Source organism: Lampris incognitus, chromosome 13, assembly GCF_029633865.1.
Source record: "Lampris incognitus isolate fLamInc1 chromosome 13, fLamInc1.hap2, whole genome shotgun sequence".
Taxonomy (NCBI): domain Eukaryota; kingdom Metazoa; phylum Chordata; class Actinopteri; order Lampriformes; family Lampridae; genus Lampris; species Lampris incognitus.
In genome coordinates this window covers 15639605-15663528 of record NC_079223.1, presented here as the reverse complement: position 1 = coordinate 15663528, position 23924 = coordinate 15639605, and the positions used below count along the sequence as shown (strand labels likewise).

Below are 23924 nucleotides of genomic sequence, written 5' to 3'. Positions count from 1 at the left end.
TCAAGAGAGACCTGGGAGAACTGATATCATCAGCCATAAAATTGTGCTCAAATAAAATAAACCTGTATGCTTGCGACACTATAGGACTCCAGAGAGGCTGGTGGAACCACTGAAGCAAGAGGTACAAGCAATGCTAGAGATGGGAGTCATTGAATCATCTAAAAGTGAGTAGTCTAATCCAATTGTCTTGGTGCCCAAGAAAGACTCTCCTCAGCTACGGTTCTGCTCAAACATGAGGAAGCTCAACAGCATCTCATGTTTTGATTCATATCCAATGCCGTGTTGATGGGTTGCTGGAGAGGTCAGGCAAGGCGAAGTACATACCTCCATAAAGGCTACTGGCAAGTACCTCTTGACCCTGCTTGTAAGGAATACACTGCCTTTAAGATTCCAGGGTTAGGTTTGTTCCATTACACTGTTTTCCTTTTGGGCTGCATGAAGCACCTGCAACTTTTCAGAGATTAATGGACATAGTTCTCCAAGACTGTTCTGGATTTGCAGCTGCGTATCTTGATGATGTCAGGATTTACAGTGAGAATTGGGAGGACCACCTTCAGCAACTCAAAGTTGTCCTAGGGAAACCAAACCACAGGTGAAGAAGGTGAAGACCATGGAGATGATCCCAAAACCTGAAACCAAGAAGCACCTGAGGTCATTCCAGGGACTAATTGGGTGGTATAAAAGATTCATCGTTCATTGTGCTACATTAGCAGGGCCATTAACTGACCTCACCAAAAAAATTCAGTGCATCCAGACTGAAATAGTCAGGAGTGTGAGCAGGCTTTTAAGGCCTTGAAAATTTTCATCTGTCAGGCTCCTGTGTTACAGAGTCCAGACTTTACGAAGAAGTTTCTGGTTCAAGTGGATGCATCAGGTGTTGGACTGGGGACAGTGCTGGTGCAAGAAGAACCAGGCCAATAGAGGCCCATCTTGTTCCTGAGTAGAAACCCTTTTATCAGGTGGCAGAAGTATTCTACTGTCGAGAAAGAGGCTCTGGCCATTAAGTGGGCAATTGATTTCCTGTGCTACGACCTCCTGGGAAGGGAATTCCAGCTGTAGACTGACTACTGAGCCCTGAAGTGGATGGACTCAATGCAATATCAGAGTGCCCAGATCCTGCAGTGGTGTCTAGTCCGCCAGCCATACCAGTTCGCCATTGAGCATTGTCCAGGTAAGAAAAATCTTATTGCTGAATATTTGTCAAGGTTACCCAAGATGTGTGAACCAAATGGAGAGGGGTTGAGAAATATAATGGAGCCTACTTTCTCCTTTCCCAATATGTAATTTTCTTGAGTCAATGTTGGTAGGCAGGCTGAAAGGAAGGTGCACATTCCTCTCACTCATCTGATCAATATTTATATTTATTTATATAAGCCATGAACTTGTGATGTTTCAGAAATGCTTGTTCACTTGTGTGTGGTCTTTCTACTCACACAAGTTTTTTGTAGGGGGATGTGCCTGACCCTTTGAGAAGAAGGAGTGCACATCCCCTTTAAAATGTCCATCCACCAGTTTTCCGAACCGCTTATCCTGCTCTCAGGGTCGCAGGGATAGTGGAGCCTATCCCAGCAGTCACTGGGCGGCAGGCAGGGTGTGACAACCACGGGGGAACTTAGCACCCGACCCAACAACGAAACAGAGACCGTCGGCAAGTTGAGCCCACTGTGGGCATTTATTCAAACCAAAAAGATAAAACGTTCAACAGGAGTACTGCTCCTCGTCTGAGCCGGCTGGATCCCGTCTTCGTTGGGTGGCGTAGCAGCTGCGGGGCTAGCGGAACTCACACACGGCGTCTCGGGGACGCTGGGCAGCCAACACAACTATAGCTTTCTCTCTCCCCCCCGGGCGGCTGTCTCTGGCTCCCTTTTATCCTGGGGCTCATCAGCCTCCGATTGGGGCCAGGTGTGTCGCTTAGTCTCCCTCTCGCGATTGGGGCCAGGTGCGTTTCTGGGGTGTGCTGGGTCGCTGGCCATGGTGCTGAAGCTGGGCTGACCCCGGGGTTGTCACAACTCCCCCTCCCACGAAGGAAGCCCAGGTCAGGGATCTAAGCCGGGTGGCCCGAGGGCTGGGAACGGTCGGGCGGGCGACCAGGACGCTGGAGGCAGAACATCTCCGGCGGGGGACCCGAGGGCTGGGACCGATCGGGAGGGCGCCCAGGCTTCAGAGGCGGCGGGATGGCCGCAGGGCAAGCTGGACTTGAAGGCGGCCTGCCAGCCGCGGGACTCAAAGGCGGCCTGCCAGTCGCGGGACTCGAAGGCGGCCTGCCAGCCGCGGGGCTCGAAGGGGGCGTGGCAGCCGCGGGGCTCGAAGGCGGCGTGGCAGCCGCGGGGCTAGCGGAACTCACAGGCGGCGTAGCAGTCGCGGGGCTAGCGGAACTCACAGGCGGCGTAGCAGTCGCGGGGCTAGCGGAACTCACAGGCAGTGTAGCAGCCGCGGGGCTAGCGGCCCTCATGGGTGGCGTAGCAGCTGCGGGGCTAGCGGAACTCACACACGGTGTCTCGGGGACACTGGGCATCCAAGCCCAACTGGTCGAGGGGAGGCCGGTGACGGCGGCCATTATCTGCTTGAGAGTGGCCATGCCCTCAGCCTGCCTGGCTTGGGCTTGGATCAGCAACTGTATTGCTGCCTCCATGCTTCGGTTGTTCACAGTCTGTTTCACTGAATCGGGTGCTCTGGTAGTGGTTTCACTCTGCCCGCATTCTCCACCAACTGTGACAACCAAGGGGGAACTTAGCACCCGACCCAACAATGAAACAGAGACCGTCGGCAAGTTGAGCCCGCTGTGGGCATTTATTCAAACCAAAAAGAGAAAATGTTCAACAGGAGTACTGCTCCTCGTCTGAGCCGGCTGGCTCCCGTCTTCGTTGGCTCCTATGCTGGGCAGCCAACACAACTATAGCTTTCTCTCTCCCCCCCGGGCGGCTGTCTCTGGCTCCCTTTTATCTTGGGGCTCATCAGCCTCCGATTGGGGCCAGGTGTGTCGCTCAGTCTCCCTCTGGCGATTGGGGCCAGGTGCGTTTCTGGGGTGTGCTGGGTCGCTGGCCGTGGTGCTGAAGCTGGGCTGACCCCGGGGTTGTCACAGGGGAGACACTCTGGACAGGCCGCCAGACTATCACACAGGGCCCACCCACACACACACATACACACACACACACACTCATACCTAGGGATAATTTAGTATGGCCGATTCACCTGACCTACATGTCTTTGGACTGTGGGAGGAAACTGGAGCCCCCGGAGGAAACCCACTCAGACACGGGGAGAACATGCAAACTCCACACAAGACGACCCGGGACGACCCAAGGTTGGACTACCCCAGGGCTCGAACCCAGGACCTTCTTGCTGTGAGGCGACTGCGCTAACCACTGCGCCACCGTGCCGCTGTGGGTAAATTCTTTTTGCTGCAATTTAGTCAATTCCAAAGAAGGGAATGCTTACTTGTTTATCAACATCCCTAACAATATGTATGTTGTGATTATGTCTCATGAGAGGGTAAATTTGATTAGCATGAGGGGAGATTAATGCCACCTGGGTCAAAGTGGCGCTAATTCCAGAGACCATCCCTGACTGGCCACAGACAGCAGGTGACAAGGTATAAAAGGTTTTGGAAGACAGCAAACCACGTTTGTCTGTTTTTCACTCCAGGAAAATGAAGGATGGCCAGTGTTTTGTGTAATGTGAAGGTTTTTTCCCCCCACTGATTATCTGCAGACGACCCTATGTGATAGACCTAATGAAATTGTTTATGGTTCTTTTTTTGGGGGGGGGGCATTCTGAATAAATTGTTTTTATCTGAAAAATCAACACCTGCAGGCTGGTCCATCCTTCGTACAAAACTGATTTATTTCAACACATATCAGCTTGATTTTTTACGGCAAAGTCTTTTAGAGGATATTCTATTTAAAATATTAGATTCAAATTATCGTTATCATTAAATTATTCATTCATTCATTAAATAATTACATTAAAATTATCATGCTTTAAAAGACCTATATATATATTTGAATAATGGCACCAAAAATATTTTTGCATGTTTTTTTGTGAGTTTCTTCAAGCATCACACAAATATGTGTGATGTGTAGGGGTGTAACAGTACACATATTTGTACCATACAGTTCAGTACAGAACGCTCGGTGCTCATTGAGATCCAAGTGACTAAAGTCTAGCTTTTATGTGCACAACTGTTTTTTTTTTTTTGGCTTCCCCCCCCCCCCTTTTTCTCCCCAGTTGTATCCGGCCAATTGCCCCACTCTTCTGAGCCGTCCCAGTCACTGCTCCACCCCCTCTACTGAGCTGGGGGGGGGGGGCGTTGCAGACTACTACATGCCTCTTCTGATACACGTGGAGTCTCCAGCCGCTTCTTTTCACCTGACAGTGAGGAGTTTCGCCACGGGGACCTAGTGCATGGGAGGATCATGCTATTCCCCCCTTCCCCCCCGAACAGGCGCCCCGACCGACCAAAGGAGGTGCTAGTGCAGCGACCAGGACACGCATCCACAACCGGTTTCCCACCCGCAGACACAGCCAATTGTGTCTGTAGGGACGCCCGACGAAGCCAGAGGTAACACGGTGATTCGAACCAGCGATCCCCGTGTTGGTAGGCAACGGAATAGACCGCTACGCTACCCGGACGTCCGTGCATAACTTTTTTATGCTCTGATGATCAGTCAACCGAAATGTTAATATGTGATTAGCAAATGAATTAGCACATGTTCAGTGACGCAGCCTCATAAGTATAGCGACCGCAAAGCCAGAGCTTGAGGACCCTCCCGTATCCTTCAGGTCTCCTGTTTGGGAACACTTCGGGTTTCCAGTAAACTACAGAAGCAATGGGCAAAGACAAGTGGATAAGACGAAGGCAACATGTTGGTATCATTCAACTGAAATCAGGTATGTTGCTGGCAGTACGTTGAACATGATTACTCATTTGAGACAGCGCCACCCAAATGTGAATATCACAGAAAAAAAACAGAGTGGAGTGCAAACACTGCTCCCCATGGCATTTAATCAACCTCTCCCTTCTGATTCAGACCAGGCAAAAGCAATAACAAACACCGTAGGTTGTTTTTATTGTATCAGATCTGTGACCATACTCTGTTGTAGATAATACAGCTTTTAAACACATGTTGAAAGTGATTGAGCCCCAGTACGACGTTCCCTCTCTTTTTAAATAATACCTAGACGTAGGTATGTTTTTGTAAGAAAGAAAGGTATGTGCCTTTATGTGCATTCTTTATATGTTCAGGAAATTGTGGCAGGCTTGCCACTGTTTACAAGTTTGTACAAGTTTATATGTTTACAAGAAAAATTAAGAATAAATGAAGACATTTCATATTTTGAATGTCTTTTTTTTCCACTGTACCGAAAATGTACATAACCATGACTTCAAAACCGAGGTACGCACCGAACCGCGACTTTTGCATACAATTACAACCCCGGTGATGTGTGCATGAGTTTTAGGCTTATGTTGGAATCATTGCTGGGTAATCGCACATCTGCCTGAGTTTAGATAGAGTAGAATGTAACACGCTCAGAAAACACACACACACACACACACTTTACAATTCCATCCTTGTGATTTCATATGAAACTGCTGGCTGTCTCAACTCCTTCACACATGGGTCAGCGGACAGAGATACAGATACTAAGCGAATGTGTGTGCGCCTCCCCCTGCAAGCCGGTGTGTGCGTAGGGGTGTTGGTACATTTGTGTGTCTGACCTGCTGTTGATGCACCACTTCGTGAAGTCACTCCTCACACTGTCTGGGAGGTTCACCTTCACTGTCAGAATCTTCAGACTCTCCCCTCGGTTAATGGCCAGTATCTGCACACACACAAAGACACACACATTCTCCCTGGTAAATGCAACCCAGTGATAACCTGTAAGGACAGCCCACACTTGCACGACGTCTCAGTTAACATGCACATGGGCCATACACATGTTAGAAAAACCTTTAAGGATCCGGTAAACTTCAGATTCCCATGGTGTGGACACTTAATATCATTTAGCATTTACCAATGTTATCTATCTGAAATGTATCATCCCGTTGATGAGTGACAACAGTTTTTGAGACTTTGTGTACATTTATGTTTGATATTACTGTTTGTGGACTGATCAGTTTCCATCAACACAGGTGAAACAAACAGGGCTTGTATTCCCCACCAACAAAACATACTATACAAACTGATAATGTTGTTTTTTGTCATTTATAATCAGTTTTATTTATCAATTAAGTTTTCACATACCAGTACACAACAGTACACCGCTTAAAACATCCATCCATCCATTATCCAAACCACTTACAATATAACAGAATAAAAATGAAAAAAAAAGTTATTCTACACATATAGACAATTTTCAGATACCAGCTATACATTTGAAATAAAGTTGTTTTTGTATGTCATTTTGTTACGTTATTTTTTTCTTTCTTTTTGCAAAAATCCTTGGTTACTGATGTCATGTAAATGCTTTTTTATTATTAATTATTATTATTATTATTATTATTATTATTTTATCCATCACAGGGTTTGTTTTATCCATTCTACAGTACAGCTATCTTAACAGCGAAGCAAAAAACTAAACCCTAGTTGAAATATAAAATATTCTTAATGGGCTTCATGTTTTATCCCTTATAAATGTGGAATTATACAAGTAAAACTGACTTTTTCGATTTCTTTTTTTATGATTCTCTGTTAAAATAACCACTATCATTTGACACAGTTTTAAGCTTAGGTCGCCCAAACGTATACACTTGTGTGCGCCATAGCATCTCATCATCTCGCATACACAAAAACACAAATCTCCACATGCAAGTGCCAACACAATATCTCAACTTTCCACATACATAACCACAACCTGCTCCAAACATGCATGCATGCACGTGCACACACACACACACACACACACACACACACCAATACGTAAGTGACTAGCATCAGCCTATATCCTGTGGCCTGGCCTGTTGTGCTGTGTGCCGGTTCGCCCTCAGAGGAGCTGTTACATGCTGTTAAGCAAACAGTAGTAAGTGTCTGACCTTTTCGGTGGGGAACCTTTAGCCCGCCACAGAACAAGGCCAAGAAACAAGACGTCAATCTGGAGCTCAAGCGGAAGAAGCGAGCTGACAAATGCCACCACTGTGCCACCATCACCGCTGACACCGCAAGGGCTACCACCAACCCTCTATCCACCCCCCCTAAAACTCCCTCAGCATCCCCACCCCTCCATCCCCGCACCCCACACACGCATAGAACACAGGCACATGTGTGTCATGCAATAACACTACCACTCAGCAGCATGCAATGCACTTGTGCGTGTGTGTGTGTGTGAGTGCCTGCACACCAGACACTGCACAAATACTTAACACATAAAAAACAAGACAAACAAACTATATATATAATTATATAGCTAATGGCATGACGGGGGCAAGAATTAATGCAGCGAGCTTGCTTGAATTATGATGAAAATTAGATTTCTCCTCTTTTGGCATGTTCGTGCCCCGGGCTGCTGCATAGACTGCGAGATTTCTCAAACAATCTTCATCAAAGTGCTGAAGTTTCCTGTGCCGTCAAAGGGACAAAGTCTGACAAAGAAAGGGAGCAACATTTTCACTTTTTGGCCTATCTGATTAAGTCAGAAAGCACATGAGAGAAGGTAAACCTGTAAAGAAAAATCCGTTTTAAAGGTAGAAATCACTGTTCTCAGGGGTCAAACTGTCAGAATGAGGAAGTTATAGAGCCACTCTCTTAATACACAGTGCAGTAGAGAGTCACAGATAGGAGAGAGGACAGAGAGACGAATGTGTAATGTGGATTAGACAGGTTCTCGGGCTGAATTTAGAGTCAGGGAGCAAAGTTTATAAAGAATCAATTTGTGCATCTGGGTAGCGCAGCGGTCTATTCCGTTGCCTACCAACACGGGATCGCCGGGTCGAATCCCTGTGTTACCTCCGGCTTGGTCGGGCATCCCTACAGACACAACTGGCTGTGTCTGCGGGGGGGAAGTCGGATGTGGGTATTTGTCCTGGTCGCTGCACTAGCGCCTCCTATGGTCAGTCGGGGCGTCCTCCAGATCAGCAGAGAGGGGTTGGAGCAGCGACCGCAATGGCTCAAAAAGAGTGGGGTAATTGGCCAGATACAATTGGGGAGAATTGAAAAAAAATTAAAATAAATAAATAAATAAATAAATAAATAAAGGATCAATTTTACAGAGTCTACATCCTGTGGGTCCACTGATTAAGGAAATGATAGTACAGACTGGTGTATAATGTTGAACAAAGAGAAACACTGGTAAAGCTGACTTCGTATCATTTCTTATTTGCCATCAGGAGGGAAACTAAAATATAAACTGGGCTTTTTTCAAACTTGTAATGGGCAATGGCGCTAAAGGTAGGTCCTTAAATATTATGTGTTTTAAGAATAATTCCATAATCTATCTAACACTACAACAAACTGAAATTGTGCTCATCTGAATATCAGCAGAATGACTCTTTGGCTGTTCTGCAAGGCCGCTGTGGAAATCTTCGAGCCATGCAGTCACATTTAAGAACCTCTCCAGACGTCGGTCCTTTGTTTCTCTGAGGATATGGTCAAGGAATTTTTGCACACTTTGTTCTGTTATTTCTGCAGCTATTGCATGCCGAATAGAAACGGGCCATTTTGAGACCTTTTTAGGCTCTTCTATCAAAACAAAAATGACTGAGAAACCTTGGCTGAGGTTTTTCAGAGTGAGAGAGTCCAAACACTCTCACAAGAAAAATAAACAGCTGTTCTCCTGGAATGGCACCAGATTGGTTCTCATGAGTCACAAGAGCACAGTAAAGACAAAAAAAAAACTTAAGACTGTATTGCCATAAGTCTCAAGGCCTTCACTTATTGGTATCAATTTCAGGCAATTCTAACAGGCCAATTTTAGAAACAAATATCCCAAACTATACTACATAAGTCTGATTTATTATTATTATTATTATTATTACTTGCCCTCTATTTTCATCCCATTAACACACAAAATAATCCATGCTGGACTTGCCTGATTTAATCCCATGTATCAACCTTTCAAACACTTATGCTACACCTCCAAATATTGTAGCCTGGTGTAGATGAACCTGTCTGCAAAAATGACAGTAAACGTTTTTGTTTTTTTCCAGTTTAAACATTTGATACCTATCTCTATAAACACTAAGCAAATTTATTTTTGTTCAGTAGCCGAGCCATGACCTCGATATAGGCAAAATTAAAACTAAAACCCAACAAGATTATGAAGCATTGCCAATGTTTGACACTGACTTTAACCAGCAGCGGTTTAGTCTAAGTCCATCGCTTTGTTTTGTTCTCAGCGGCCGGCTGCTGTTCTTGGTGGCGGTACATATCTCCAAGTTGGTCTTTGCATCTCTCAGTTTCAGCTGGGGCTGGGTCAGTGGTGGGAGACAGAGTGTGATCTGAAAGGATAGATGATGTGAGACAGAGAGGAAGGTGTGCATGTGTGTCTGTGTGTGTGAGAGAGAATTTTGTGTCTGTGTGAGTGTTTTGTGTCTGTGTGTGTTTGCAAGAGAGAGAGAGAGAGAGAGAGAGAGAGAGAGAGAGAGAGAGAGGTGTGTGTGTGTGTGAGTGTGCGCATGTGTGTTGTTTTGAATGGGCCAAGAGTGACAGGTAGCCCTGTGCTGGCCAAAACCTGAGGAGACCAGACAGCCTGCCTCTCCTCACTCCCTCCACCCCTTCCACCAGCCCCCAAGGAAGGGCGGCCAGCCAGAGAACTCCCTCTCCCTAGCTGTCTTCTTCTCTCTCTCGCCCTTTCTCTAGAGGAACACTGTCATCAACACATCTATGTATCCGACATATCAAGCAGACACGAGACAGACACAGGCACAGACACGGCCTCAGTTTCACAGCTACATACATATATACCACTACTGGCGCTTGCTTTGCTGTATGACCTGACTATGGGCTGCGTCCCCCTGACACGTCCAATTCCACGTCCCATTTACATGTCCTGAAGGACTTTCTCAGACTAGCCAACAATGTTTTGATTGCGGGAACACAGACAAGTTTAGAATTATGTTTTCTGTTTTTTTTTTTAATCTTCCATCAGTGAAGATAGCATTTATTAACAGGCTGGATATTTTACAAGTGCTTGGCAACCAAAAATCCTCAACTGCATATCGGACCATCCAGCCTTATCTTAAGACTAATAAAATAAAAGTTTAGGTTTAGTAGTATTGGCGCAATTGGTAAAGGAAAAGAAATATTCATCATATTATGTTCTTCATAAACAATGAAATTATAATTGGAAAAACATGAGGAATGTGAGCCACATTTGGTACATGTTATTCTTTTTGAGGAACGGTTCAAGGTCAATATTGACTTTCCAAATATCAATGAGGAGCGGTCAACGCGGGGAATCGTGCTCCAGCATGACAGACTGATCCCTGCAAAAACAGAGGAGCTGCTCAGAGAGAGCGCCTCCTGTTTCTTCTCTCACATTTTGCCTCCCTCGCGTTCGAAAAACAAACACACACAACATGGGGGCGAAGATATCCCAACTGCCATTGTGGAGAAATAATAAACTTGCTCTGACTGTGTTACAGAAAAACATTTCGTCCAGCAATAATTTAGCTTTATTTTAAAATGTGTCCGGTACAACATTTTACTTTTGAACTACACAGCGTAACATTTTGAACGGAAACTTCAGTATGCACAATACAGTAGACTATATTAAAAAAGACTAGAACAGAATGGAAAATGATAATACAAACATTTACTTAACAAATGACATGTATTTAAATGTCTCATTTGTTGTTAATGTTAACAGATTTAGGAGGGATACAGAAACTGTAAACAATCCCGATTCCAAAATGAAAGCAAAGAAAAATGAAAAGTACCGATATGATTTCCAATTAAGTAAAAAGAAACACTATAATTTATGAAGATGAAAAATTAAAAATAAATCAAAACTGTTTATCAACTAATGCGAACCAATAAATTGAAGTGAATGATTAATGATCGAGGAACGAACTGCACCCCCGAATCCATCCATCTATTATCCAAGCCGCGTATCCGAATTCGGGTCGCGGGATGCTGGAGCCTATCCCAGCAGTCATTGGGTGACAGGCGGGGAGACACCCCAGACAGGCCGCCAGTCCATCACAGGGCCAACACACACACATACACACACACACACCTAGGGATAATTTAGTATGGCCGATTCACCTGACCTACATGTCTTTGGACTGTGGGAGGAAACCGGAGCCCCTGGAGGAAACCCACGCAGACACGGGGAGAACATGCAAACTCCACACAGAGGACGACCCGGGACGACCCCCAAGGTTGGACAACCCCGGAGTTCGAACCCAGGACCTTCTTGCTGTGAGGCGACCGCGCTAACCACTGCGCCACCGTGCTGTGCACCACAAATGTAGATTATATTTCATCAGCTGCTTTCAAGACAAAAATCTCTGGTTTAGCATGAAAAAAGAAAAAATTGTACTGACACATAACTGTGTGTGTATGTGTGTGTGTGTGTGTGTGTTTAAGTGACAGCACACATGCTTGTCTTTCACCACCAGTCCATCAAAGCGTCTTTAATTGATTAAACCGTTCCGTTTAACCTTGCTTCTCTCAGGGGGAGCCTTCAACCAAAGTGCTTTGCTGCAGTTTGATAACGCGAGTCGGATTAAAAAAGAGCCTTATGAACATTCACGCAAATCAGCAATGGCAGATTCTAACAGCACGCTCGGCCCTCGTAGCTATGAGGTAAAAACAGTCCTTTCTAATACAGGCTTGATTCAAATCTGATGGGATTAAATCTGAGCATGGCATCTCAAACTGCTGTCAATCAACTTGGGCTTTGAGATGTTCAAGACAAAACAGAAGATATAAATACAACGCTGGGTTTTACGTTTTGATACAAGATATAAATATACCTTTTGATATGAAATCACGCAACATCATTACAAATGGCATTCAGGTCAACTGGAGCATATATCTTTTTTCTTGTAGCTGTTTTTTTTTTTAGGAACAGAATGAATATGACTTAATAATCACATAAATGCTTTGTTAATATTTGTGATGGTAACAGTTATATAAAGCTGTAAATGCTTTACATGACTATTCATTATTACATTCTGCATTCCAGCATAAATGTGTTTTAAATAATTAGCCTGGCTGCTTTAGTCGAGTGTGTGATCCAATAAGTCTCACAGTATATACTATACACTCATTACACTTCTATATAAAAATCCAAACTCAAATTAAAAAAAAAAAGTTGACTAAACAGTATTGTTTTTTATGGTGTTTACTATTAATTGTAATTAGTGCTAACACGATTAGTCTATTAATTGTTAGTCGATTAACAAAAATATGTACTATCGTTTTAGTAATCAACTAATCCTTTCAGTCATTTATCAAGATAAAAATACAGCTCCATAAACTGATTGTCTTTCTCCAGTTTATATCATTATAAAATTTATACTTTGAGGGGTTTTCTAACCTGTGACACTTTGGGCTCTGAAAACTCCGATTTGTCAATTGGGCATTATCGTTATTTTGGACATTTTGTAGATTTCTTGATAAATCAGCTAAATTAAAAAAAATAACCAATAGATTAATGGATAATGAAAATAATCCTTATTTTTGGTCCTAATTGTAATCCACAGATTGCTTTTAAAATACCTGATTTTAAATGTTGATAAGATACTAGAGGGCATCTTTACTTGTTTTGTTTTTTATGATCTTAGTACAACACAACAAACAAAACAACAGTCCCCTCTAGACACAGCCTTTCATTCTGCCCTTTTAACATACCCACCAGAGCCGGGGCTTAACAAAATGTGCTAAAGCAGTGTGATTGTATGCAGGCGTGTGTATGCTCACACACATGCCTCCTGTCAAAACACATCTCCAACCTGCGCCCCCCAACCCACACATGTGACGGCTAGAAAAGGTTCATTTTAGCCGGAATCTGACAGCTAACAGAGTCACGGTGGCCGCCGGATTAACACTCTGTGACAACAGCACGTCACCGAATTAACAGCCTCAAACACAGGGCAGCAGGGTGAGGGGTGAAGGGTGGGGTGAATGGAGAGTGAATTGGAGGGCTGAGGCTTAGAGACAGAGCTAGATCAAGCAGAGAGTGGGTGGGCGAGTTTTCAGGGTGGAGCACTGGGGATGAGCGACTGACATCCATGGCTCATTTGTGCTCACCGTTTATACTCTCCCTACCCTCTCTCCCCCATTCCCTCTCCTCCTTCCCTCCGTACGTCTGCAGGCCTGGCAGCAATTGCTGTCAGGGCGGGAGAGCGCCTGTCAATCAAAGCCTCCTAATCCAATGACATATGTTATGAAGAGAAAAGGGGGGGGTATGGGGTTTTGTGTGCGTGTTTGTGGGTGTGTGTGTGTGCGTAAGAGTGACTGTGGGGCACAGCGGCATGCATGCCAGAGTGCCGGGTGGCAGAGGGGCAGCCACTGACAGAAGCCATGGTGACACATGAGGCCTGGGACCAACTCTTACTAACACACCAGTCACTGGAGGGACAGAGGGGGGGAATGGAGGAGGGACATAAGGGGGCAGGAGGGGGAATTAAGGGGATGTAGACAAGGCTAACCATGACTGACATTGGTAGCATTCAGTAGTGGCACATAAGAGACAGACAAATGGTGTGCCTGTGTGTGTGTTTGTGTAATAAACTTGAAAAACCATTGAATCTAACAAATGGAGAGTGAAACAAAATCAAGCAACAAATGAGACAAGTTAAATATCTTCAGCATAGTGAAGGAGTTAGGAAAGATTAGTATTTGCTTGGTCCCCTTCATTTGGACGTCATAGCACAAGCTCGCCAACAGGGCTCCCAATGAATATTCCAAATTCTAATATATAACCTAATTGTAAAAAAAAATAAAAACAGACTTTCGATTGTGAAAATAGTCGTTTGTGAAAAAACAAAAGCAGCACCACCGTGGCTGTCTGCCCAGTTAATTCTCGCGAGGGCCTTGGAAGCTGCACTGAATACGCTGCATGACAGACAGGAGTCACACAACATCACTTTTATTGGTCAAGTCAATTTGGAAATGAAATTTAGGTCAAGCTGAAATTAGCGAAGAGGCATCCGGGTAGCGTAGCGGTCTATTCCGTATCCTACCAACACATGGCTCACTGGATGGCATCCCTGTGTTACCTCCAGCTTGGTCGGACATCCCTATACAGACACAATTGGCCGTGTCTGCGGGTGGGAAGCCGGATGTAGATATGTGTCCTGGTCACTTAACTAGCGCCTCCTCTGGTTGGTCGGGGTGCCTGTTTGGGGGGGAGGGGGAATTAGGGGGAATAGCGTGATCCTCCCACACGCTAGCTACATCCTCCTAGCCAAACTCCTCAAAGTCAGGTGGAAAGAAGCGGCTGGCGACTCCACATGTATCGGAGGAGGCATGTGGTAGTCTGCAGCAGCCCTCCCTGGATCGGCAGAGGGGGTGGAGCAGCAACTGGGACGGCTCGGAAGAGTGGGGTAATCGGCTGGATACAATTGTGGGGGGAGAAAAAAAAAAAGCTGAAATGAGAGAATAATTCCACAACAGCCATGTGGTAAAGACGGCAGAGAGTTCACAAGCCAACTTGGCCGCAGAGAAAGTGATTTTCACTCAATCTAAAAAGCCCCGTTTGGGAATATTTCGGTTTTTGGTCAGAAAACAGAAAAATTGTGGAACCTTGAGATAAAGTCATATGCAAGCTATGTAAGCTACAGTTAGCTTACCATTCCACCACTAGTAACCTGAGGGCATTGTCGACTGACAAATATCCAACAGCATCGACTGTACTGCCTTTCAAACACATTCTGGTCTCTCAGCCGAGCAAGCAAACAGCAGACGAACCAGAATCAGCTGCGCTGACAGAAATGAAGATAATATAATCACTGATCTGGACAAGCGGAGAAACCTTTGGAGAAACCAGTATGAATATTACCTAATCTGTATAAAAATAAGGCTATTGAATAACACATCAACTATGAATCATTCATCTCACGCCGAGAGACTGCGTGTTCACATTTCTCTCTCCAAGTATAAACCACGGCGCAGAGAGAGAGAGAGAGAGAGAGAGAGAGAGAGAGAGAGAGAGAGAGAGAGAGAGAGAGAGAGGTCTATGGTCTTTAAATGATGTTTTACAGGACATCATTTTATTTGTTTATTTTGTAATGCATAGGTATGCAGACCTTTTAAAAGGCATGTTTACGCTGAAATAAATATACCTATACAAGTAGTTACATCTCTCATTGTATTGGTTTGCCATCTTATGGACATAATGTGCAAAAATATATTCGAATGAGTTCAAATCTTGTTTTTTTTTTATTAGAAGGAATAATCATTCCTTCTAAAAATGACGTTTGATTATAATCGAACGTCATTTTTGGCCAATTTTGGCAGCCCGCCTCGCCAACACTGATTTTTCAAACTGGGTTCTTCCATTAAAAGGGTTTCTCTGTGACGGCATGTCACTGCCAAAATCCACGAACACAAACGAGATCCACGCACACAGATGTAGAGGCGGCACACGCGCAACTCAAACAACATTTATATAGTATATATATACACTCACCGGCCACTTTATTAGGCACACCTGTCCAACTGCTCGTTAACGCAAATTTCTAATCAGCCAGTCACATGGCAGCAACTCAATGCATGTAGGCATGTAGACATGGTCAAGACGATCTGCTGCAGTTCAAACCGAGCATCAGAATGGGGAAGAAAGGTGATTTAAGTGACTTTGAACGTGGCATGGTTGTTAGTGCCAGACGGGCTGGTCTGAGTATTTCAGAAACTGCTGATCTACTGGGATTTTCACGCACAACCATCTCTAGGGTTTACAGAGAATGGTCCGAAAAAGAGAAAATATCCAGTGAGCGGCAGTTCTGTGGGCGAAAATGCCTTGTTGATGCCAGAGGTCAGAGGAGAATGGCCAGACTGGTTCGAGCTGATAGAAAGGCAACAGTAACTCAAATAACCACTCATTACAACCGAGGTATGCAGAAGAGCATCTCTGAACGCACAACACGTCGAACCTTGAGGCAGATGGGCTACAGCAGCAGAAGACCACACCGGGTGCCACTCCTGTCAGCTAAGAACAGGAAACTGAGGCTACAATTCGCACAGGCTCACCAAAATTGGACAATAGAAGATTGGAAAAACGTTGCCTGGTCTGATGAGTCTCAATTTCTGCTGCGACATTCGGATGGTAGGGTCAGAATTTGGCGTCAACAACATGAAAGCATGGATCCATCCTGCCTTGTATCAACGGTTCAGGCTGGTGGTGGTGGTGTAATGGTGTGGGGGATATTTTCTTGGCACACTTTGGGCCCCTTAGTACCAATTGAGCATCGTGTCAACGCCACAGCCTACCTGAGTATTGTTGCTGACCATGTCCATCCCTTTATGACCACAGTGTTCCCATCTTCTGATGGCTACTTCCAGCAGGATAATGCGCCATGTCATAAAGCTCGAATCATCTCAGACTTGTTTCTTGAACATGACAATGAGTTCATTGTACTCAAATGGCCTCCACAGTCACCAGATCTCAATCCAATAGAGCACCTTTGGGATGTGGTGGACCGGGAGATTCGCATCATGGATGTGCAGCCGACAAATCTGCAGCAACTGCGTGATGCTATCATGTCAATATGGACCAAACTCTCTGAGGAATGTTTCCAGTACCTTGTTGAATCTATGCCACGAAGGATTAAGGCAGTTCTGAAGGCAAAAGGGGGTCCAACCCAGTACTAGCAAGGTGTACCTAATAAAGTGGCCAGTGAGTGTATATATATATATACTATATGTGTGTGTGTGTGTGTGTGTGTGTGTGTGTGTGTGTGTGTGTGTGTGTGTGTGTGTGTGTGTGTGTGTGTGTATGACCTGCTTGAGGAGATCAGGGTTGCAAACTCCCTCGTCTTTTAAATCACTTTTAAAGACCCACTTTTTTAAAAGTGCTTTTCGATGAATTCATTTTTATTTTATGGCATTTAAGTTTGTTTTGCTCTCTTTGTGTTTTATAATGTGTTAATGGCTTCAGTTTGTTTTAATCTTTTTGTGTTTTAATATGTTCTGTTTTTACAGTAAAGCACTTTGTTAGTGTTTTGAAAGGTGCTCTATAAATGAAGTTTTTTATTATTATTATTATTATTAATATCATTATTATTATTATAAGTGGTTTGTCCAAGTGGCGTTGCCTTACCTAGCTATCCAAGCTGGCGGACCCACTCACGCATGCACGACTCACATCCAAAGACAAACGGCTGATCATAAAAGACGAGGACTGAAACCTATTACATTTGGGATACAATGGTGACTGGGTCCGCCTACTTACTGCCAAGAAAAACCACTCGCGAGCGAGCAGTTGACAGTTTTGCAAAGAGCAATGATAGCAATTGTGTGTTCGGGGATAACAGCCACACACTCCTTCAGATTCTGCGCCCGCCCTAAGCATGAGTTTGTCCTTGCAGGTTACAACATAGCTTGCATGAGCAGAGATATTCTGCACACGAGTGCTGTGAAAATGCTCGCAAAAGTAACATCACACGTGCAGATGTAGAGGAGCCACGTGCGTGGATCTCATTTGCACTCATGGATTTTGACAGTGATATGCCATCATAGGTCTCCCCACTCACGACACTAATGCCACATGAGCAGGGAAAATCAGGGACGGGGCAAGAATTTTTGACTTCAATGACTGCTTGTGAAGTGTCCTTGAACAAGGCACTCCAACCCCAACTCCTCTAGTGATGTTGTCAATGGCTGGTAGCACAAAACTGCAACTGAACTCAGTAACTCCTATGACTGTTATATTTACTGTATTGGTACATAATTTAATTTCCCTGCACTGGAAGTTATAGAATAAAGGATGGATGGATGGATGGACAGACAGCTAAATGGCTGGACTGACAGACCAAAATACACCACCTGTTAAATACATAGAAGAGCTGATCTAGTTTGTCTACCTGATGGGGTTGGATTCGCTGAACGCTGGAACTGAAGTCGAAGTAAAGGTGGAATTTTTCAATGTCTTTGGATTTGTTCTGCGGACCTCTTGGTTTGGCTTCACCGGGGACGTTCTTCTCCTGTTCCTTTTCTTTAAGGGCTGATTTGGACACGGAGGACTGAATCGTCACGTTCCGGTTCTCACACCTGCGACCGAAAAGAACAAGAGACAGGAAGAAAGCAAAAAGAAAGAGTAACAAAGAAGGCACAGGCAGAGGGTGGTATATAAAGACAGGCAAGGGGGTCAAAAAGAGGAATGGAAAATGTTATAAATGCATTAAGCAAAGATGGTGAACATGAAATTGTGTTGCGTTTCACGCTCTTGTATGGACCATCAGCAGTTAATCAGGTCAAATGTCACCTGTGTATGATTTGTAACTGGAAAAATTAAAGTGATTCTGAATCTTATAAAAAGAGGAGAGTGAGAGGAACAGAGAGAACTGTTTAAGAAATGTAGTATGTGAAACATTAAATAATGTTCTTCACCTACGCTGGCTGTTTTATCAAAATCAATAAAAATAAAAAGAGAAGTTAAATTTTTTCGGGTGTACTCTTACAAGGTTCTCACATAGGTGATGGTGTCTGGGTCTTTGGCTATCATATCAGCCAAGATATGCTCCACACCTGTAGCTACTTCCTCCACTGATGACAGACCTGACACAGACACACACACACACACACACACACACACACACACACAATTTAGAACACGGGACCTTTGCTGCATTTTTCTGGCTCTTCAAAAGCATCAGAGGGTACAACAGAAAAAACTATCACACATTATATTTTGTATATGCTGCATGTGCTTCAAAATGCTTAATGTTTATTCCGTATTTATCGAAACAAAATCTGTGTGTCTGTGTGTGTGGGCGCGCACACGCATGTCACTTTGCAGCTTAATTCAGACCTGGTAAAAATTCCAGCTGAAAAAAAAAATAGAATTGATAATGTAATTAAACTAAAGCTTAACATTGTTTATAATCAACTCATAATGAATTTGAATTAATGGTGTTTTTCCTAAATCTGAGCAACTGAATAAAGGATTCAAATTGACTGGAGAAAAACTCAATAGATCCAGTAAAGTCCAGTTAGGTAAAGGCACACAAATATTAACTTTACAAGCCAGAACAAGGTTTGATGCTACATTACATACTCTATATATATAGAGAGAGTATGTAGATATGTGTGTGTCTCTATATGTGTGTGTGTGTGTTTCCATTCATGTTTCTTACCCTCAGAGCCAGGTTTAACCCATCCCTTTAAATCCAAGGTGTGTGGCTTTTCCAGTAGGAGTGAGGCAGCTCCTTCAAGGCCCAGCTGTTTGGCCCTGTGTGCCTTACTCACTTTACTGCCCTTCTTATATGGAGCATTCTGCAGAGAGAGCGACAGAGAATAAGACATCGGACTGAGTGCACAAGTCCCAAGGCCAAGGTCACACAAATACCTTGTAGCATTCTTAATTTGCTTTTCTTTTTTTTGTCCCTGGACTGGCAACCTTTCCATTGTTATATAAAAATGCATTTGAAAATGTATTCCAGAACTATAATCCATATTACTACATACTGGTGAAATACGGCAAGAGCAAAATGAAGACAAGCAATATATGTACAAGTCTGCCAGTAGCAAAGGTCTGGAGGATGGAATGTAAAAGATGAGCAGCCCAAGCCAATTCTGATTTTTGCTTGATTTTGAGCAGAAGCCCAAACAGCACTGACCCAGTCCCCCCTGGTCTTTACCATAGACTTGTCTGTGAATGTTCTCATTCATCCAGGTCATGGTTATCCAAAGGAGTTGAATCAAGTGCAACTGGACTTGGTATATACCCGTGAAGACGTTTCGCCCCTCATCCAAGAGGCTTCCTCAGTTCGTGCCTTTCTGACTAGACGAAGCTAGTCTGACTGGCTGGTGATGAGACTCAGAATTTATCCTCTTGGGAGTCGTTGTCAGAGCTATAGATGTCCATGGCTCTTTGTGTCCCGATGTTTACCAAAGCCCGTCGCTAACAAAGCCATAGATATGAGTGGCTCTTTTGTGTACCGATGTTTTGCCGCGCCCGTCGTTATCGGCACCATTGATTTGCATTTGTTGCTAAACATTTTTAGCAACAAATTGTTCTTTGCTAAACATGTTAACATGTGCCTGCACATTGTTTGTAATGACAATAAAATTGAATTGATTAACAAAACCTTAAATAAAATCGGTCCTATCAATCAGTGCAGAAAAAAACCCACTCATAATCCATCAAACTTTCAAACTCCTTTCTGATGTGAAAGTGATATTCCACTGCCTACCAACACGGGGATCCTCCGGTTCAAATCCCTGTGTTACCTCCAGCTTGGTCGAGCGCCCCTACAGACACAATTGGCCATGTCTGCGGGTGGGAAGCCAGATGTATGTGTTCTGGTCGCTGCACTAACACCTCTTCTGTTCGGTCAGGGTGCCTGTTTGGGGGGGGGGGGTGATCCTCCCATACGCTACATCCCCCTGGAGAAACTTCTCGCTGTCAGGTGAAAAGAAGCAGCTGGCGACTCCACATGTATCGGAGGAGGCATGTGGTAGTCTGCAGCCCTCCCCGGATCAGCAGAGGGGGTGGAGCAGCAACTGGGACGGCTCAGAAGAGTGGGTAACTGACCGGGTACAACTGGGGAGAAAAACGGGGGAAAATCCCCCCCTCCCCCAAAAATGAATGAAAGTCAATTAACAGAGCAGCCATTCACCTTCATTTAATTTATATCATGAAACCATGACGGTTAAACACCTTTGAAGTCTTTTCTTACCGTTGCTTTATTGCTTTAGAGTGAATGAAAGTCAAATCAGCAGAGCAGCCATTCGCTCTCATTACTTTTATATCATGAAAACAGCGATGGTGAAACAGATTTAACGTCTTTTAACAAAGGCTTTTAAATGATGATAGCCTGATCTCTGTCATTTCATATTAGATTTGGTCGCGTTCGTTCCAGGGTCTGCCTAGGAGGCTATGCATCCAGACGGAAAGGCAAAATGATTTTATTAGGTAGATTTTTTTAGCTTGAGCGCTGCATAGTAAACACCCCTCCCCCTTTTTTTTCCTGTTCAATCGACTTGGGCACTGCGCAAAAGTCTTATAATAGTAGGAGAAAAACTAGTTTTTCTGTCCATGTGTGCATGTACGGAGAAGGGGAGATACGTACGCCTGGCAGAGATCTGCACACTACTGACTGCAGTCCTCTAGTTTTCTGTGCAAGTGTAGACCAGAAGTTATACATGTGTCTGAGGCTAGAGCCTCCACTGTCCAGTCCTTGTCTCTTTCACACTATTCATACTAGCTGATTGCACCAGGGTGCACTGACTAACAGGCCTGGATGCACAAAGATTTTAACAAAACTGATCTTCAAAACCAGATGAAGTGGTCAGGTTCAAACTGTGACACATTTCTATGTAGTCTGGGTGCAATCTAGCAATACTGCACATGAGGCAGAAGATGCAAGAAAGCAGGAAAATACAGAGTGTGCACAGATTTCAAGACTAAGTACTGAAATCAATTGATTTTCAGGTAGCACATGAAAATGACAGGTGCAGCCATGGCAGTGAATGTGTGTCTAACCAAGTGGTCTAGTTCATCAGCAGATCGGCAGCTCCTCAGGTTGTGTTCCAGCTCAGCCGTCAGAATGCCATCCTTCTTCAGCGTCTGGATCACCGACTGGGTCTTCTTGGACAGGGCGCTACAAACAGGATGCACGCACGCATGCACACACACACACACACACACACACACACACACACACACACACACACACACACACACACACACACATGCAAATAATACATTTCAATTCTCTAGACAATTGCATAATTATAAAACACATGTACATAAAGAGAAATGATAAGAACATAAGACAAACATGTATACTAACACAAACACACAAACGCTATCTGCAACCAAGCATCCTAATTGCAATAAGTCTGTGACTTTCTGAAAATCTGAATGTATTCTTCAGATAAGCAAAAATATGATAAGCACACATACAAACACAAAAATGACAGGCTGATGGACCAAGGGGTCAACAATTGATTATGGGGTGAAGTACCAAAGTGAAAACCGCACTTAGGAAGATGAAGTGATGGGCCAAAAATGCACTCTTTTCATTGGCTAGCAGTCAGATTCATTGTCAGAGTCCAGATTAGCTTGTTTTTGACACCATTTATAGACCCATTTCCATAATGTAGAAATGAGGTTCTCCCCAACTGTATCCGGCCAATTACCCCATTCTTCCAAGCCGTCTCGGTTGCTGCTTCACCCCCACTGCCGATCCAGGGAGAGTTTACAGACTACCAAGTCTCTCCTGATACATGTGGAGCCGCCAGCAGCTTCTTTTCACCCGACAGTGAGGAGTTTCACCAGGGAGACGTAGCATGTGGGAGGATCACGCTATTCCCCCCAGTTCCCCCTACCCCCTGAACAGGCACCCCGACCGACCAGAGGAGGCACTAGTGCAGAGACCAGGACACATACCCATATCCGGCTTCCCTCCTGCAAATACGGCCAATTGTGTCTATAGAGACACCCAACCAAGCCAGAGGTAACACGGGGAATCAAACCAGAGATCCCTGTGTTGGTAGGCAATGAAATAGACCGCTACACCACCCGGACACCCCGTTTCCTCACATTCTTTACTGTAAACAGTTCAAAGAGCTCATCCACAGCCACTGACTTAACCTTTCAGTTAAGTTCAACAGGCACACAACAGGTAGGCTTATGCACTCATAAGAATCAAATAAACATGTCGCCCCAAAAAAAAAACATGAGCTACAGCGTGAAGGAAGGGGAAAATGAGTTTAGCACAAAGCACAAAGTAAGCTTCTGCATCATTTCATGAACAGATTTGATAAAAGTATGGCAAATGTTTAATAATGTGCATGTATGTCAATCTAACAGTGACACGACAATGGAAATCCACTTTCCAGTTACAACCTACCAAATCCGCTGCAGAAAGCTCTGCAGCGAATCATCAAGGCGGCCCAGCATATCACTGGTACCCAGCTCCCAGCCATAAAAGACATTTATCAAAAACGCTGCCTTCGAAGGGGTCTGAGCATCAGCAGAGATCCCACCCACCCCAACCATGGACTGTTCTCCCCCCTGCACTCTGGGAGGCGCTACAGGAGCCTCAGAGCCCACACTACCAGGCTCAAAAACAGCTTCTTTCCACAAGCTGTTGCCCACCTGAACCTGGCTACCCACTGAATGTCTGTAGATACTTTTAAACATTTTGTACTCCAGCTCTTTTTTAAATTATTTTAGCTTTGGTCTTCATGTGTGTATATCTTATACTTTGTTTGCCGTGTTTGTGTTACGAGACACTCAGGAAGGACTCAGGCGCAGACACAAAACTTGCTTCCAAATGACTTCGGAGTTTATTACAGGGGGCCAGCTAAGGCGAAAACACACAGTGGAGGGAATTGGGCTGGGCTTCCTTGGGCTGGGGAAACAGCACCGGGGGCAGAGACCGTGGGTGGTGGAGAGAGCCAGGCAGAGCAGCGATCTGGAGCAGGTGAAAATCTGGAGAACAGGGACCGGAGGCAGAGCAGGATGACTGCAGTGAAAAGGAGGATGTTAGTCAAACAGCGGGTTCAAAAATACTGACAAAAACAGACTTAGTGAGCAAGGGCTGGATGCAGTACACTGACGGATCAGAGGCTACGATCTGGCAGGGTGGAAGTGGCAGTGCTGGTCTTTTATAGCAGGTTGGTTTGATTAAGGAATGGGTTGCAGCTGGTGAGGCTCTGCTCACCTGTCTCCACTCGCACACAAACACAGAGAGACTGATACTCGGCGAGTGGCTCAGGTTAAGCAGCCGTTGAGGTGGAGGCTGTGGAAGGAGGGACAGATGTAACAGTACCCCCCCCCACAGGTGCCACCTGGCGCCCGACTAGGCC

The 23924-nt window shown here is 44.7% G+C and overlaps 1 protein-coding gene across 1 annotated transcript in view; it reads right to left on the bottom strand.

Annotated features, from left to right (window-relative positions):
- srbd1 (S1 RNA binding domain 1) overlaps window positions 1–23924 on the bottom strand; it is a 162004-nt gene that overhangs the window by 115476 nt on the left and 22604 nt on the right. The window contains exons 6-10 of the mRNA XM_056292050.1: window positions 21592–21709; window positions 19241–19379; window positions 18566–18662; window positions 17969–18155; window positions 5720–5823 (exon numbers count right to left, since the gene is read on the bottom strand). Coding sequence (XP_056148025.1) covers window positions 5720–5823; window positions 17969–18155; window positions 18566–18662; window positions 19241–19379; window positions 21592–21709 — 645 coding nt within the window. The remainder of the gene's footprint in view (window positions 1–5719; window positions 5824–17968; window positions 18156–18565; window positions 18663–19240; window positions 19380–21591; window positions 21710–23924) is intronic.